This window comes from Dendrobates tinctorius, unplaced genomic scaffold, assembly GCF_039654945.1.
Source record: "Dendrobates tinctorius isolate UK_male_01 unplaced genomic scaffold, ASM3965494v1 ptg000499l, whole genome shotgun sequence".
NCBI lineage: Eukaryota > Metazoa > Chordata > Amphibia > Anura > Dendrobatidae > Dendrobates > Dendrobates tinctorius.
Genome location: NW_027362159.1, coordinates 338,040 through 354,171, shown reverse-complemented (window position 1 = coordinate 354,171; position 16,132 = coordinate 338,040). Strand labels below are relative to the sequence as shown.

At 61.4% G+C, this 16,132-nt stretch overlaps 1 protein-coding gene across 1 annotated transcript; it reads right to left on the bottom strand.

The window, feature by feature from the left end:
* Positions 1 to 12: 12 nt before the first annotated feature.
* POLR2C (RNA polymerase II subunit C) lies at positions 13 to 16,123 on the bottom strand. Its single transcript, XM_073564890.1, has 9 exons — positions 15,991 to 16,123; positions 2,178 to 2,227; positions 1,736 to 1,804; positions 1,611 to 1,663; positions 1,351 to 1,479; positions 752 to 803; positions 490 to 658; positions 275 to 349; positions 13 to 203 (listed from the first exon to the last, which is right to left on the bottom strand). Exons 1-9 carry the CDS (start codon positions 16,074 to 16,076, stop codon positions 59 to 61), a joined length of 828 nt encoding a protein of 275 aa, XP_073420991.1. The 5' UTR covers positions 16,077 to 16,123; the 3' UTR covers positions 13 to 58.
* Between the last annotated feature and the right edge of the window lie 9 nt (positions 16,124 to 16,132).

The window sequence follows — 16,132 nt, the reverse complement described above, 5'->3', positions numbered from 1 at the left end:
AGCGACACCAGGAGCCATCAAGGGTTTTATTACAGTATGGGGGTACATGTGTGCGGGGTCAGTTAATGGTGAGGACGTCGCTCTGAATCTCGTGGCTCAGCTGTGTCTGGAGGTCACTCAGCTTCCTCTTCAGGCCAGACAGTGCAGACAGGACGATGGTCTCCGGCCGGAGCGATCCGCAGGACTCCACGTTATAATAGAACCTGGGGGAGCAGAGAACACGTGGTCGGCACGAGGTCACGTCTACACACGGATGATGGGCAGCTGGACTCACCGTTCTGGCTTTCCATTAGGGTCATATGGAGCCTGCGCCTCCTCGTCGTCTATTTCAGAGTATTCACTTTTTGGCCTGGAAGCAGAAAATGAAAATTCTGAAAAATGCAGAGAGAGGAGGAACAAGTGACAGGCGGCTCCCCTCCAGATCCGGCGGCAGCCACAGAACTGACACCTACAAAGCTCCTCCAGCAAAAGTCCCCGGCTGCATCCTACCATTCCTCCGGCTTAGGGTAGACCGTGTGCCTCAGTGCGTTGTCCGGGTCATATTCGAATGCCACCCCGGCCGTGGGGTTCCACTTGGCATGTTCTTTTCCGAAGCCCTTCTTAGCATAAGCTCGTAGACGCAGCTCTTGTCCCTTCCGTAACTTCACCAGGAGAATATCTGCCAGAAGACAATGTGACCACGTGTCTGCAGATAGCTGTGCCGTCCTCCCCGCACCACAGGCTGCGCCAGGTAATCGACAAGGTCACTCACCATCCTGCTCCACATAATCATTGGGGTCGTTGTCTCTGCTCCGAGACGTCACCTAAAAAAACCAGAGAAACGGGTTCTGATGATTTCCTGTTGGGATCACTACAGATGTGAGTGGCGGGAGATGTGATCGTGGCGGGAGACAGTGATTGTGGTGGAGGACGGGGATCGTGACTGATGATGATGATTGTGGTAGTGTCCTGACGGCAGGTAAATAGCTGCAATCTGATTGGCTAGCGCAGAGTTACCACAGTGGGTAAGAGGACAGTACATGACTTCATGTCGGGGAATCAGTGAGTCACAAATAGGAGAAGCCTTCTGCCACGACACTGACCCTTCCCCCGCCACGACACTGACCCTTCCCCCGCCACGACACTGACCCTTCCCCCGCCACTGACCCTTCCCTGCCACGACACTGACCCTTCCCCCGCCACGACACTGACCCTTCCCCCGCCACGACACTGACCCTTCCCCTGCCACGACACTGACCCTTCCCCCGCCACGACACTGACCCTTCCCTGCCACGACACTGACCCTTCCCCCGCCACGACACTGACCCTTCCCCCGCCACGACACTGACCCTTCCCCGCCATGACACTGACCGGAATCACCCTGTGATTGTTGGAGATGAGGTCACGAGAGGTCACATGACGCGTCTGATCTTCATTGCACCGCACGTCCAGAGTGAACTCCACCGAGCATTCGGCACAGAACTCGTCGCACGTACAGTCCTGCAGGGGCAAATCCTGAGAGTAAGAGAGGACAGTGCGTAGGAAAAGCACATAGAAGAATACCGGAGGGAAAACATGGGGAGGCCGAGAAGGAAGGCACAGGAGGGAAGGGGCAGTCACAGGACACCCACCCTGGAGTACTGCAGCTTGTCCACAATGTCATCACTGGTCAGAGGTACGAGCCCTGTGGATGAAACCAACAGACAGGTCATCGGGGCCAGGACACCATCATCGGGGCCAGTCGCCCATCACTCACCAACTCTGTGTGCGATGAATTCATCATGGAGGACGGAAGAGTTGGCGTCTATTTGCACCCAGTCGATGGCTGCAGGAAACACATCAGATTGATGCACTGTGATACAAGACAGGGAAAGGCAGGACGCTGCGCCTACAAGTGACGGGACCCCACTCAGCAGATAGCAGGACATTGGCCACAAGGAAATGAGGGAAGGGAAACTGCTACAATTATGGAGGCAGCAGTGTTCCCCAAAACCATGGAGGTTTCCGAAAAATTTAGCGAATATTGGCGTTTTGACCCCAGTTCTCCAGACTCTCCCAGGAGTTAGCGTGGCACAGGGGGCGCACAGCCACAGATCACCCAATTTATGACCGGTTGTAGCTAAAATTACACTGAAAATCTGACTCCAAAACTCATCAAAGACCCAACAGCCAGCGCTGCGTCACATGACATCACTCACCAATCGTCGGCACCTCTGCGATAAACACACGGCGGATGGAGTTGGCGATCCTGCAAGAGATGAAGAATTACATCACAAGGATATAGAGGGCATCTAACTATACGTGACAGCCAGGAGAGAAGCGTGTGCCCCCCACATCCACCTCCGGGGGCTTCTAATATGTGACAGCCAGGAGAGAAGCGTGTGCCCCCCACATCCACCTCCGGGGGATTCTAATATGTGACAGCCAGGAGAGACATGTGTGCCCCTCACATCCACCTCCTGGGGCTTCTAATATGTGACAGCCAGGAGAGACGTGTGTGCCCCCCACATCCACCTCCGGGGGCTTCTAATATGTGACAGCCAGGAGAGAAGCGTGTGCCCCCCACATCCACCTCCGGGGGCTTCTAATATGTGACAGCCAGGAGAGAAGCGTGTGCCCCCCACATCCAACTCCGGGGGCTTCTAATATGTGACAGCCAGGAGAGAAGCGTGAGCCCCCCACAACCACCTCCGGGGGCTTCTAATATGTGACAGCCAGGAGAGACGTGTGTGCCCCCACATCCACCTCCGGGGGATTCTAATATGTGACAGCCAGGAGAGACGTGTGTGCCCCCCACATCCACCTCCGGGGGCTTCTAATATGTGACAGCCAGGAGAGAAGCGTGTGCCCCCCACATCCACCTCCGGGGGCTTCTAATATGTGACAGCCAGGAGAGAAGTGTGTGCCCCCCACATCCACCTCCGGGGGCTTCTAATATGTGATAGCCAGGAGAGACGTGTGTGCCCCCCACATCCACCTCCGGGGGCTTCTAATATGTGACAGCCAGGAGAGAAGCGTGTGCCCCCCACATCCACCTCCGGGGGCTTCTAATATGTGACAGCCAGGAGAGAAGCGTGTGCCCCCCACATCCACCTCCGGGGGCTTCTAATATGTGACAGCCAGGAGAGAAGCGTGTGCCCCCCACATCCACCTCTGGGGGCTTCTAATATGTGACAGCCAGGAGAGAAGTGTGCCCCCCACATCCACCTCCGGGGGCTTCTAATATGTGACAGCTAGGAGAGACGTGTGTGCCCCCCACATCCACCTCCGGGGGATTCTAATATGGGACAGCCAGGAGAGAAGCGTGTGCCCCCCACATCCACCTCCGGGGGCTTCTAATATGTGACAGCCAGGAGAGAAGCGTGTGCCCCCCACAACCACCTCCGGGGGCTTCTAATATGTGACAGCCAGGAGAGAAGCGTGTGCCCCCCACATCCACCTCTGGGGGCTTCTAATATGTGACAGCCAGGAGAGAAGCGTGTGCCCCCCACATCCACCTCCGGGGGCTTCTAATATGTGACAGCCAGGAGAGAAGCGTGTGCCCCCCACATCCACCTCCGGGGGCTTCTAATATGTGACAGCCAGGAGAGACGTGTGTGCCCCCCACATCCACCTTCGGGGGCTTCTAATATGTGACAGCCAGGAGAGACGTGTGTGCCCCCCACATCCACCTCCGAGGGCTTCTAATATGTGACAGCCAGGAGAGAAGTGTGCCCCCCACATCCACCTCCGGGGGCTTCTAATATGTGACAGCCAGGAGAGAAGCGTGTGCCCCCCACATCCACCTCCGGGGGCTTCTCTGTCCTCATCGTTTCTGTCGGCTGACTGGACATCTGGTTGAGGTAGCGTTTGACTTCGGGGTCTGTTTTTTAAGGAACTGAACTATTACATTTTATAATCAATCCGGAACGATACGTCGCGTTAAATATACAAAAGATTTTACAAAAGGGACAACACAACACAACACATACAATTACATAAACAGGATGAAGAAAAACACTGCTATCTCTCTGCATGAACACAGATCATCATTCACCTTGACCTTTTATTAGCACCCATCTTACACCCACATCCCCCCGTGATGACCTCACGTGGGCCGGGTTGTGGGATCTTCTCAGCCGTTAAGGATTCTATGAAATTTCCAATATTAATTATATCTTCCCGCCTGACAATCACAGAAGTTGGAGATCGATGCCATCTTTTTTTTTTTTTTTTAATCAGGATTTTGCCGTTACTCAGGGACCAAAAATGGCATGGCTGTTGTCAGTGATCTGGCCACTATTGATTTTGGGCTTATAGGCAGGTGTTACAGTTATGAAAGAAGGCAGATGACAGTTGTGGGAGGAGGAGCACAGAGTAATGTAGAAGGCAGAGGACAGGTCTAGGAGGAGGAGCACAGAGTAATGTAGAGGACAGGTCTAGGAGGAGGAGCACAGAGTAATGTAGAAGGCAGAGGACAGGTCTAGGAGGAGGAGCACAGAGTAATGTAGAAGGCAGAGGACAGGTCTAGGAGGAGAAGCCCAGAGTAATGTAGAAGGTAGAGGACAGGTCTAGGAGGAGGAGCACAGAGTAATGTAGAAGGTAGAGGACAGGTCTAGGAGGAGAAGCCCAGAGTAATGTAGAAGGTAGAGGACAGTTGTGGGAGGAGGCGCACAGAGTAATGTAGAAGGCAGAGGACAGGTCTAGGAGGAGAAGCACAGAGTAATGTAGAAGGCAGAGGACAGGTGTAGGAGGAGGAGCACAGAGTAATGTAGAAGGTAGAGGACAGGTCTAGGAGGAGAAGCACAGTAATGTAGAAGGCAGAGGACAGGTCTAGGAGGAGGAGCACAGAGTAATGTAGAAGGCAGAGGACAGGTCTAGGAGGAGGATCACAGTAATGTAGAAGGCAGAGGACAGGTCTAGGAGGAGGAGCACAGAGTAATGTAGAAGGCAGAGGACAGGTCTAGGAGGAGAAGCACAGAGTAATGTAGAAGGCAGAGGACAGGTCTAGGAGGAGGAGCACAGTAATGTAGAAGGCAGAGGACAGGTGTAGGAGGAGGAGCACAGAGTAATGTAGAAGGCAGAGGACAGGTCTAGGAGGAGAAGCACAGAGTAATGTAGAAGGCAGAGGACAGGTGTAGGAGGAGAAGCACAGAGTAATGTAGAAGGCAGAGGACAGGTCTAGGAGGAGAAGCACAGAGTAATGTAGAAGGCAGAGGACAGGTCTAGGAGGAGAAGCACAGAGTAATGCAGAGGACAGGTCTAGGAGGAGAAGCACAGAGTAATGTAGAAGGCAGAGGACAGGTCTAGGAGGAGAAGCACAGAGTAATGCAGAGGACAGGTCTAGGAGGAGAAGCACAGAGTAATGTAGAAGGCAGAGGACAGGTCTAGGAGGAGAAGCACAGAGTAATGCAGAGGACAGGTCTAGGAGGAGAAGCACAGAGTAATGCAGAGGACAGGTCTAGGAGGAGAAGCACAGAGTAATGCAGAGGACAGGTCTAGGAGGAGAAGCACAGAGTAATGCAGAGGACAGGTCTAGGAGGAGAAGCACAGAGTAATGTAGAGGACAGGTCTAGGAGGAGAAGCACAGAGTAATGCAGAGGACAGGTCTAGGAGGAGAAGCACAGAGTAATGGAGAGGACAGGTCTAGGAGGAGAAGCACAGAGTAATGCAGAGGACAGGTCTAGGAGGAGAAGCACAGAGTAATGCAGAGGACAGGTCTAGGAGGAGGAGCACAGAGTAATGCAGAGGACAGGTCTAGGAGGAGAAGCACAGAGTAATGGAGAGGACAGGTCTAGGAGGAGAAGCACAGAGTAATGCAGAGGATAGGTCTAGGAGGAGAAGCACAGAGTAATGTAGAGGACAGAGGACAGGTCCAGGAGGAGGAGCACAGAGTAATGTAGAGCACCCTGCTCACGCCCCATCCATGCACTGCACGCGACTGCAGTGACTCGCGACCAACATGGCCTCATACATGACAGAAGCCTGTACACCGGCACAGGAGAGAGCAGCCTGCGAGGGCATTCGGGACACAAGATCACTTGTCTGACAGGTTAGTTACATCCTCAGTATTGAAAGGACAAGATGAAAAATTGGTGGAAAAATCACAATATTGAGACGTCACTGACGAGAAAATGAGAAGAATTGGAACAAAATGGTAAAAACACCTCAATTTACTCCGTATCGAGTAGATGAGCTCCATGAGCAGAAATCCCGGCTCTACGGCCTCGGCTGCTATCACTGTGGTTATTAATGTGCTCGATGCAGACATACCTGGAGACGCTGCCGGCAGCTCCTGTGTAATCACCGACCAATGATGTCCCCGATGTACTCGATGGAGACAAGTCCGGAGACACTGCAGGCAGCTCCTGTGTAATCACCGACCAATGATGTCCCCGATGTACTCGATGGAGACAAGTCCGGAGACACTGCAGGCAGCTCCTGTGTAATCACCGACCAATGATGTCCCCGATGTACTCGATGGAGACAAGTCCGGAGACACTGCAGGCAGCTCCTGTGTAATCACCGACCAATGATGTTCCTAATATGCTCGATGGAGACAAGTCCGGAGACGCTGCTGGCAGCTCCTGTGTAATCACCGACCAAGGACGTCCCTAATATGCTCGATGGAGACAAGTCCGGAGACGCTGCTGGCAGCTCCTGTGTGATCACCGACCAAGGACGTCCCTAATATGCTCGATGGAGACAAGTCCGGAGACGCTGCCGGCAGCTCCTGTGTGATCACCGACCAATGACGTCCCTAATATGCTCGATGGAGACAAGTCCGGAGACGCTGCCGGCAGCTCCTGTGTAATCACTGACCAATGACATCCCCGATGTACTCGATGGAGACAAGTCCGGAGACACTGCAGGCAGCTCCTGTGTAATCACCGACCAATGATGTCCCCGATGTACTCGATGGAGACAAGTCCGGAGACACTGCAGGCAGCTCCTGTGTAATCACCGACCAATGATGTCCCCGATGTACTCGATGGAGACAAGTCCGGAGACGCTGCCGGCAGCTCCTGTGTAATCACCGACCAATGACGTCCCTAATATGCTCGATGGAGACAAGTCCGGAGACGCTGCCGGCAGCTCCTGTGTAATCACCGACCAAGGACGTCCCTAATATGCTCGATGGAGACAAGTCCGGAGACGCTGTCGGCAGCTCCTGTGTGATCACCGACCAATGACGTCCCTAATGTGCTTGATGGAGACAAGTCCGGAGACGCTGCCGGCAGCTCCTGTGTAATCACTGACCAATGACATCCCCGATGTGCTCGATGGAGACAGTCCGGAGACGCTGCCGGCAGCTCCTGTGTAATCACTGACCAATGACATCCCCGATATGCTCGAGGGAGACAAGTCCGGAGACGCTGCTGGCACCTCCTGTGTGATCACCGACCAATGACGTCCCTAATGTGCTCGATGGAGACAAGTTCGGAGACGCTGCCGGCAGCTCCTGTGTGATCACCGACCAATGACATCCCTAATGTGCTCGATGGAGACAAGTCCGGAGACGCTGCTGGCAGCTCCTGTGTGATCACCGACCAATAACATCCCTAATGTGCTCGATGGAGACAAGTCCGGAGACGCTGCTGGCAGCTCCTGTGTGATCACTGACCACTGACATCCCTAATGTGCTCGATGGAGACAAGTCCGGAGACGCTGCTGGCAGCTCCTGTGTGATCACCGACCAATGACATCCCTAATGTGCTCGATGGAGACAAGTCCGGAGACGCTGCTGGCAGCTCCTGTGTGATCACCGACCAATGACATCCCTAATGTGCTCGATGGAGACAAGTCCGGAGACGCTGCTGGCAGCTCCTGTGTGATCACCGACCACTGACATCCCTAATGTGCTCGATGGAGACAAGTCCGGAGACGCTGCCGGCAGCTCCTGTGTGATCACTGACCAATGACTTCCCTAATGTGCTCGATGGAGACAAGTCCGGAGACGCTGCCGGCAGCTCCTGTGTGATCACCGACCACTGACATCCCTAATGTGCTCGATGGAGACAAGTCTGGAGACGCTGCTGGCAGCTCCTGTGTGATCACTGACCAATGACGTCCCTAATGTGCTCGATGGAGACAAGTCTGGAGACGCTGCTGGCAGCTCCTGTGTGATCACTGACCAATGACTTCCCTAATGTGCTCGATGGAGACAAGTCTGGAGACGCTGCTGGCAGCTCCTGTGTGATCACTGACCAATGACGTCCCTAATGTGCTCGATGGAGACAAGTCTGGAGACGCTGCTGGCAGCTCCTGTGTAATCACCGACCAATGACGTCCCTAATGTGCTCGATGGAGACAAGTCTGGAGACGCTGCTGGCAGCTCCTGTGTGATCACTGACCAATGACATCCCTAATGTGCTCGATGGAGACAAGTCCGGAGACGCTGCTGGCAGCTCCGGTGTAATCACCGACCAATGACTTCCCTAATGTGCTCGATGGAGACAAGTCTGGAGACGCTGCTGGCAGCTCCTGTGTGATCACTGACCAATGACGTCCCTAATGTGCTCGATGGAGACAAGTCCGGAGACGCTGCCGGCAGCTCCTGTGTGATCACCGACCAATGACTTCCCTAATGTGCTCGATGGAGACAAGTCTGGAGACGCTGCCGGCAGCTCCTGTGTGATCACTGACCAATGACATCCCTAATGTGCTCGATGGAGACAAGACCGGAGACGCTGCTGGCTGCTCCTGTGTGATCACTGACCAATGACTTCCCTAATGTGCTCGATGGAGACAAGACCGGAGACGCTGCTGGCAGCTCCGGTGTAATCACCGACCAATGACTTCCCTAATGTGCTCGATGGAGACAAGTCTGGAGACGCTGCTGGCAGCTCCGGTGTAATCACCGACCAATGACTTCCCTAATGTGCTCGATGGAGACAAGTCTGGAGACGCTGCTGGCAGCTCCTGTGTGATCACTGACCAATGACTTCCCTAATGTGCTCGATGGAGACAAGTCTGGAGACGCTGCTGGCAGCTCCGGTGTAATCACCGACCAATGACTTCCCTAATGTGCTCGATGGAGACAAGTCTGGAGACGCTGCTGGCAGCTCCTGTGTGATCACTGACCAATGACGTCCCCGATGTGCTCGATGGAGACAAGTCCGGAGAAGCTGCCAGCAGCTCCTGTGTGATCGCCTACCAATGATGTCCCTAATGTGCTCGATGGAGACAAGACCAGAGATGCTGCAGCCACGAGAGCAGGTTTAGGCCACGCAGATGGCTCCCAGTAGTGCGTGGAGTATGCGGCCTGGGGTTGTCGTGTTGACAAATTGGGACCCTGCGTAGAAATGGCTGCACCACTGGTTCCACCACCAAATCAAAGTAACACCAAGCTGTTAGTGCACCAGGAATGAAGTCGAGGTGTCCAGCTTCTGAACATTATTCCTTCCACACCATAATCCTAGGAGTAAGACCCTTGTGACATTCCCTCATGAAGGTCTTAATGGCGTTGTTCGGGTGATTTCCAGACGAATCTCCGGTTGTCCTTGCTCCCAAGACAAAAGTTTGGCTCATCGCTGAAGAGGACAGATCTCCATTCCAGCCTCCATTGCCGACTTGCTTTGCACTATAAAAGCCTTTGCGTGATGGCGTGAGGTTAATGGAAGACATTATCAAAGGGGCATCACATCAGTTCTCTTCCAGGGATTGTGGGGTGTGGTAGAATATTGTATGGTGGCCGGACCCCTCTAGTCTTTATTCCAGGTGCACTAACATGTCGGCATGGATTTGGTTTGAGAGCACATGGTCCGGCCAGTTCTCCCAAGTGTACAGGAGTCAATCTTCTGAGATTCCAGCAGCGGATCCGGATGATTTGTACATTGAGCAGCAGAACCTTCCTCAACCATTAATGACCCCAGTGATGACAGCCGAGGTGAGTAAGAGCGGGGGGCTTCTGCATGTGTAAATCACACGGTCTTCTGCATACGTCCAGAGGTTTTGACCTTTTCCTCTTGGTGTTGCACTTTCAATGTTGAGGACAAGAGCACCACAGAGTAATGTCAGCTGTGGAGCACGCACCAAGGTAGACCTCTCTGGATGCCTCATACACCAGAGTAAGGGGGTCTCCAGAATATGGGGGTCTCCAGAGAGGAGTGCGTGGCCTTCCTTATTGTGCCTCTCTGCACTGTAGGTTGTGGGACTTGTGGAGAGCTGCGGGAACTCACCATCTCAGCGGGGCAGGATTTATGACGACTTAGAAGATTTTACCTCAAAATCGGTGTAAAAATGAGTAGAGAAGCTCAGTCAGATCCCTCCACTCCGAGAGGACCGCACGGCCGCGCTCTGCCCCCACACCACAGAGGACCACACAGCTGCGCTCTGTCCCCGCACCACAGAGGACCGCACGGCCGCGCTCTGCCCCCACACCACAGAGGACCACACAGCTGCGCTCTGTCCCCGCACCACAGAGGACCACACAGCTGCGCTCTGTCCCCGCACCACAGAGGACCGCACGGCCGCGCTCTGCCCCCACACCACAGAGGACCACACAGCTGCGCTCTGTCCCCGCACCACAGAGGACCGCACGGCCGTACTCTGTCCCCACCCCGGTCTCCTCACCTCACAGACCACACGGCCGCGCTCTGCCCCCGCACCACAGAGGACCACACAGCTGCGCTCTGTCCCCGCACCACAGAGGACCGCACGGCCGTACTCTGTCCCCACCCCGGTCTCCTCACCTCACAGACCGCACGGCCGCGATCTGCCCCCGCACCACAGAGGACCACACAGCTGCGCTTTGCTCCCGCACCACAGAGGACCACACAGCTGCGCTCTGTCCCCGCACCACAGAGGACCGCACGGCCGCGCTCTGTCCCCGCACCACAGAGGACCGCACGGCCGCGCTCTGCCCCCACACCACAGAGGACCACACAGCTGCGCTCTGTCCCCGCACCACAGAGGACCGCACGGCCGCGCTCTGCCCCCAGACCACAGAGGACCACACAGCTGCGCTCTGTCCCCGCACCACAGAGGACCGCACGGCCGTACTCTGTCCCCACCCCGGTCTCCTCACCTCACAGACCACACGGCCGCGCTCTGCCCCCGCACCACAGAGGACCACACAGCTGCGCTCTGTCCCCGCACCACAGAGGACCGCACGGCCGTACTCTGTCCCCACCCCGGTCTCCTCACCTCACAGACCGCACGGCCGCGCTCTGCCCCCACACCACAGAGGACCACACAGCTGCGCTCTGTCCCCGCACCACAGAGGACCGCACGGCCGCGCTCTGCCCCCACACCACAGAGGACCACACAGCTGCGCTCTGTCCCCGCACCACAGAGGACCGCACGGCCGCGCTCTGCCCCCAGACCACAGAGGACCACACAGCTGCGCTCTGTCCCCGCACCACAGAGGACCGCACGGCCGTACTCTGTCCCCACCCCGGTCTCCTCACCTCACAGACCACACGGCCGCGCTCTGCCCCCGCACCACAGAGGACCACACAGCTGCGCTCTGTCCCCGCACCACAGAGGACCGCACGGCCGTACTCTGTCCCCACCCCGGTCTCCTCACCTCACAGACCGCACGGCCGCGCTCTGCCCCCGCACCACAGAGGACCACACAGCTGCGCTCTGTCCCCGCACCACAGAGGACCACACAGCTGCGCTTTGCCCCCGCACCACAGAGGACCGCACGGCCGTACTCTGTCCCCACCCCGGTCTCCTCACCTCACAGACTGCACGGCCGCGCTCTGCCCCCGCACCACAGAGGACCACACAGCTGCGCCCTGTCCCCGCATCACAGAGGACCGCACGGCCGTACTCTGTCCCCGCCCCGGTCTCCTCACCACACAGACCGCACGGCCACGCTCCGCCCCGGTCTCCTCACCACAGAGGACCGCACGGCCGCGCTCTGCCCTGGTCTCCTCACCTCACAGACCGCACGGCCGTGCTCCGCCCCGGTCTCCTCACCGCTCCGCCCCAGTTTGCCCCGGTCTCCTCACCGCACAGGACCGCACGGCCGCGCTCCGCCCCGGTCTCCTCACCGCACGGCCGCGGTTTGCCCCGGTCTCCTCACCGCACAGGACCGCACGGCCGCGCTCCGCCCCGGTCTCCTCACCGCTCCGCCCCGGTCTCCTCACCGCACGGCCGCGGTTTGCCCCGGTCTCCTCACCGCACAGGACCGCACGGCCGCGCTCCGCCTCGGTCTCCTCACCGCTCCGCCCCGGTCTCCTCACCGCACGGCCGCGGTTTGCCCCGGTCTCCTCACCGCACAGGACCGCACGGCCGCGCTCCGCCCCGGTCTCCTCACCGCTCCGCCCCGGTCTCCTCACCGCACGGCCGCGGTTTGCCCCGGTCTCCTCACCGCACAGGACCGCACGGCCGCGCTCCGCCCCGGTCTCCTCACCGCTTCGCCCCGGTCTCCTCACCGCACGGCCGCGGTTTGCCCCGGTCTCCTCACCGCACAGGACCGCACGGCCACGCTCCGCCCCGGTCTCCTCACCGCTCCGCCCCGGTCTCCTCACCGCACGGCCGCGGTTTGCCCCGGTCTCCTCACCGCACAGGACCGCACGGCCGCGCTCCGCCCCGGTCTCCTCACCGCTCCGCCCCGGTCTCCTCACCGCACGGCCGCGGTTTGCCCCGGTCTCCTCACCGCACAGGACCGCACGGCCGCGCTCCGCCCCGGTCTCCTCACCGCTCCGCCCCGATCTCCTCACCGCACGGCCGCGGTTTGCCCCGGTCTCCTCACCGCACAGGACCGCACGGCCGCGCTCCGCCCCGGTCTCCTCACCGCTCCGCCCCGGTCTCCTCACCGCACGGCCGCGCTCCGCCCCGGTCTCCTCACCGCTCCGCCCCAGTCTCCTCACCGCACGGCCGCGCTCCGCCCTGGTCTCCTCACCGCTCCGCCCCGCACGGCCGCGCTCCGCCCCGGTCTCCTCACCGCTCCGCCCCGGTCTCCTCACCGCACGGCCGCGCTCCGCCCCGGTCTCCTCACCGCTCCGCCCCGGTCTCCTCACCGCTCCGCCCCGGTCTCCTCACCGCTCCGCCCCGGTCTCCTCACCACACGGCCGCGGTTTGCCCCGGTCTCCTCACCGCACAGGACCGCACGGCCGCGCTCCGCCCCGGTCTCCTCACCGCTCCGCCCCGGTCTCCTCACCGCACGGCCGCGCTCCGCCCCGGTCTCCTCACCGCTCCGCCCCAGTCTCCTCACCGCACGGCCGCGCTCCGCCCCGGTCTCCTCACCGCACAGGACCGCACGGCCGCGCTCCGCCCCGGTCTCCTCACCGCTCCGCCCCGGTCTCCTCACCGCACGGCCGCGCTCCGCCCCGGTCTCCTCACCGCTCCGCCCCGGTCTCCTCACCGCTTCGCCCCGGTCTCCTCACCGCACAGGACCGCACGGCCGCGCTCCGCCCCGGTCTCCTCACCGCTCCGCCCCAGTCTCCTCACCGCACGGCCGCGCTCCGCCCCGGTCTCCTCACCGCACAGGACCGCATGGCCGCGCTCCGCCCCGGTCTCCTCACCGCTCCGGTCTCCTCACTGCACGGCCGCGCTCCGCCCCGGTCTCCTCACCGCTCCGCCCCGGTCTCCTCACCGCTCCGCCCCGGTCTCCTCACCGCTCCGCCGCGGTTTGCCCCGGTCTCCTCACCGCACAGGACCGCACGGCCGCGCTCCGCCCCGGTCTCCTCACCGCTCCGCCCCGGTCTCCTCACCGCACGGCCGCGCTCCGCCCCGGTCTCCTCACCGCACAGGACCGCACGGCCGCGCTCCGCCCCGGTCTCCTCACCGCTCCGCCCCGGTCTCCTCACCGCACGGCCGCGCTCCGCCCCGGTCTCCTCACCGCTCCGCCCCGGTCTCCTCACCGCACGGCCGCGGTTTGCCCCGGTCTCCTCACCGCACAGGACCGCACTGCCGTGCTCCGCCCCGGTCTCCTCACCGCACGGCCGCGGTTTGCCCCGGTCTCCTCACCGCACAGGACCGCACGGCCGCGCTCCGCCCCGGTCTCCTCACCGCTCCGCCCCGGTCTCCTCACCGCACGGCCGCGCTCCGCCCCGGTCTCCTCACCGCTCCGCCCCAGTCTCCTCACCGCACGGCCGCGCTCCGCCCCGGTCTCCTCACCGCACAGGACCGCACGGCCGCGCTCCGCCCCGGTCTCCTCACCGCTCCGCCCCGGTCTCCTCACCGCACGGCCACGCTCCGCCCTGGTCTCCTCACCGCTCCGCCCCGGTCTCCTCACCGCTCCGCCCCGGTCTCCTCACCGCACGGCCGCGCTCCGCCCCGGTCTCCTCACCACTCCGCCCCGGTCTCCTCACCGCACGGCCTCGCTCCGCCCCGGTCTCCTCACCGCACGGCCGCGGTTTGCCCCGGTCTCCTCACCGCACAGGACCGCACGGTCGCGCTCCACCCCGGTCTCCTCACCGCTCCGGTCTCCTCACCGCACGGCCGCGCTCCGCCCCGGTCTCACCGCTCCGCCCCGGTCTCCTCACCGCTCCGCCCCGGTCTCCTCACCGCACGGCCGCGCTCCGCCCCGGTCTCCTCACCGCACGGCCGCGCTCCGCCCCGGTCTCCTCACCGCTCCGCCCCGGTCTCCTCACCGCACGGCCGCGCTCCGCCCCGGTCTCCTCACCGCACGGCCGCGCTCCGCCCCGGTCTCCTCACCGCACGGCCGCGCTCCGCCCCGGTCTCCTCACCGCTCCGCCCCGGTCTCCTCACCGCACGGCCGCGCTCCGCCCCGGTCTCCTCACCGCACGGCCGCGCTCCGCCCCGGTCTCCTCACCGCTCCGCCCCGGTCTCCTCACCGCACGGCCGCGCTCCGCCCCGGTCTCCTCACCGCACGGCCGCGCTCCGCCCCGGTCTCCTCACCGCACAGGACCGCACGGCCGCGCTCAGCCCCGGTCTCCTCACCGCTCCGCCCCGGTCTCCTCACCGCACGGCCGCGCTCCGCCCCGGTCTCCTCACCGCTCCGCCCCGGTCTCCTCACCGCACGGCCGCGGTTTGCCCCGGTCTCCTCACCGCACAGGACCGCACTGCCGTGCTCCGCCCCAGTCTCCTCACCGCACGGCCGCGGTTTGCCCCGGTCTCCTCACCGCACAGGACCGCACGGCCGCGCTCCGCCCCGGTCTCCTCACCGCTCCGCCCTGGTCTCCTCACCGCACGGCCGCGCTCCGCCCCGGTCTCCTCACCGCACAGGACCGCACGGCCGCGCTCCGCCCCGGTCTCCTCACCGCTCCGCCCCAGTCTCCTCACCGCACGGCCGCGCTCCGCCCCGGTCTCCTCACCGCACAGGACCGCACAGGACCGCACGGCCGCGCTCCGCCCCGGTCTCCTCACCGCTCCGCCCCGGTCTCCTCACCGCACGGCCACGCTCCGCCCCGGTCTCCTCACCGCTCCGCCCCGGTCTCCTCACCGCTCCGCCCCGGTCTCCTCACCGCACGGCCGCGCTCCGCCCCGGTCTCCTCACCACTCCGCCCCGGTCTCCTCACCGCACGGCCTCGCTCCGCCCCGGTCTCCTCACCGCACGGCCGCGGTTTGCCCCGGTCTCCTCACCGCACAGGACCGCACGGCCGCGCTCCGCCCCGGTCTCCTCACCGCTCCGGTCTCCTCACCGCACGGCCGCGCTCCGCCCCGGTCTCACCGCTCCGCCCCGGTCTCCTCACCGCTCCGCCCCGGTCTCCTCACCGCACGGCCGCGCTCCGCCCCGGTCTCCTCACCGCACGGCCGCGCTCCGCCCCGGTCTCCTCACCGCTCCGCCCCGGTCTCCTCACCGCACGGCCGCGCTCCGCCCCGGTCTCCTCACCGCTCCGCCCCGGTCTCCTCACCGCACGGCCGCGCTCCTCCCCGGTCTCCTCACCGCACGGCCGCGCTCCGCCCCGGTCTCCTCACCGCACAGGACCTCATGCGGTTTTTTTGACGCATTTGGACGGACCCAAAAATACAACCTGTTGCGTCTAGAAGCAGAGGCCAGGCGCACGCCATGGTAAACACAGGGACGCATGCGCACAAAACCGCTAATGTGAAACCAGCCGCTGCCCCTTGCAGTGACGCCCCCCGGACTCCACAGCCCCGGCACACACTCACGCCAGATCCGTGTTCTCCACCACGAACTTCACGTTCTCGTCCGTGAGATCCGTGATGCGGACGGTCGGCTGATTGGCGTACGGCATCTCGTCAGGAGAAGCAGAAACCGGAAGTGAGAGGCGGCGAGGACCATCGAGAGGAG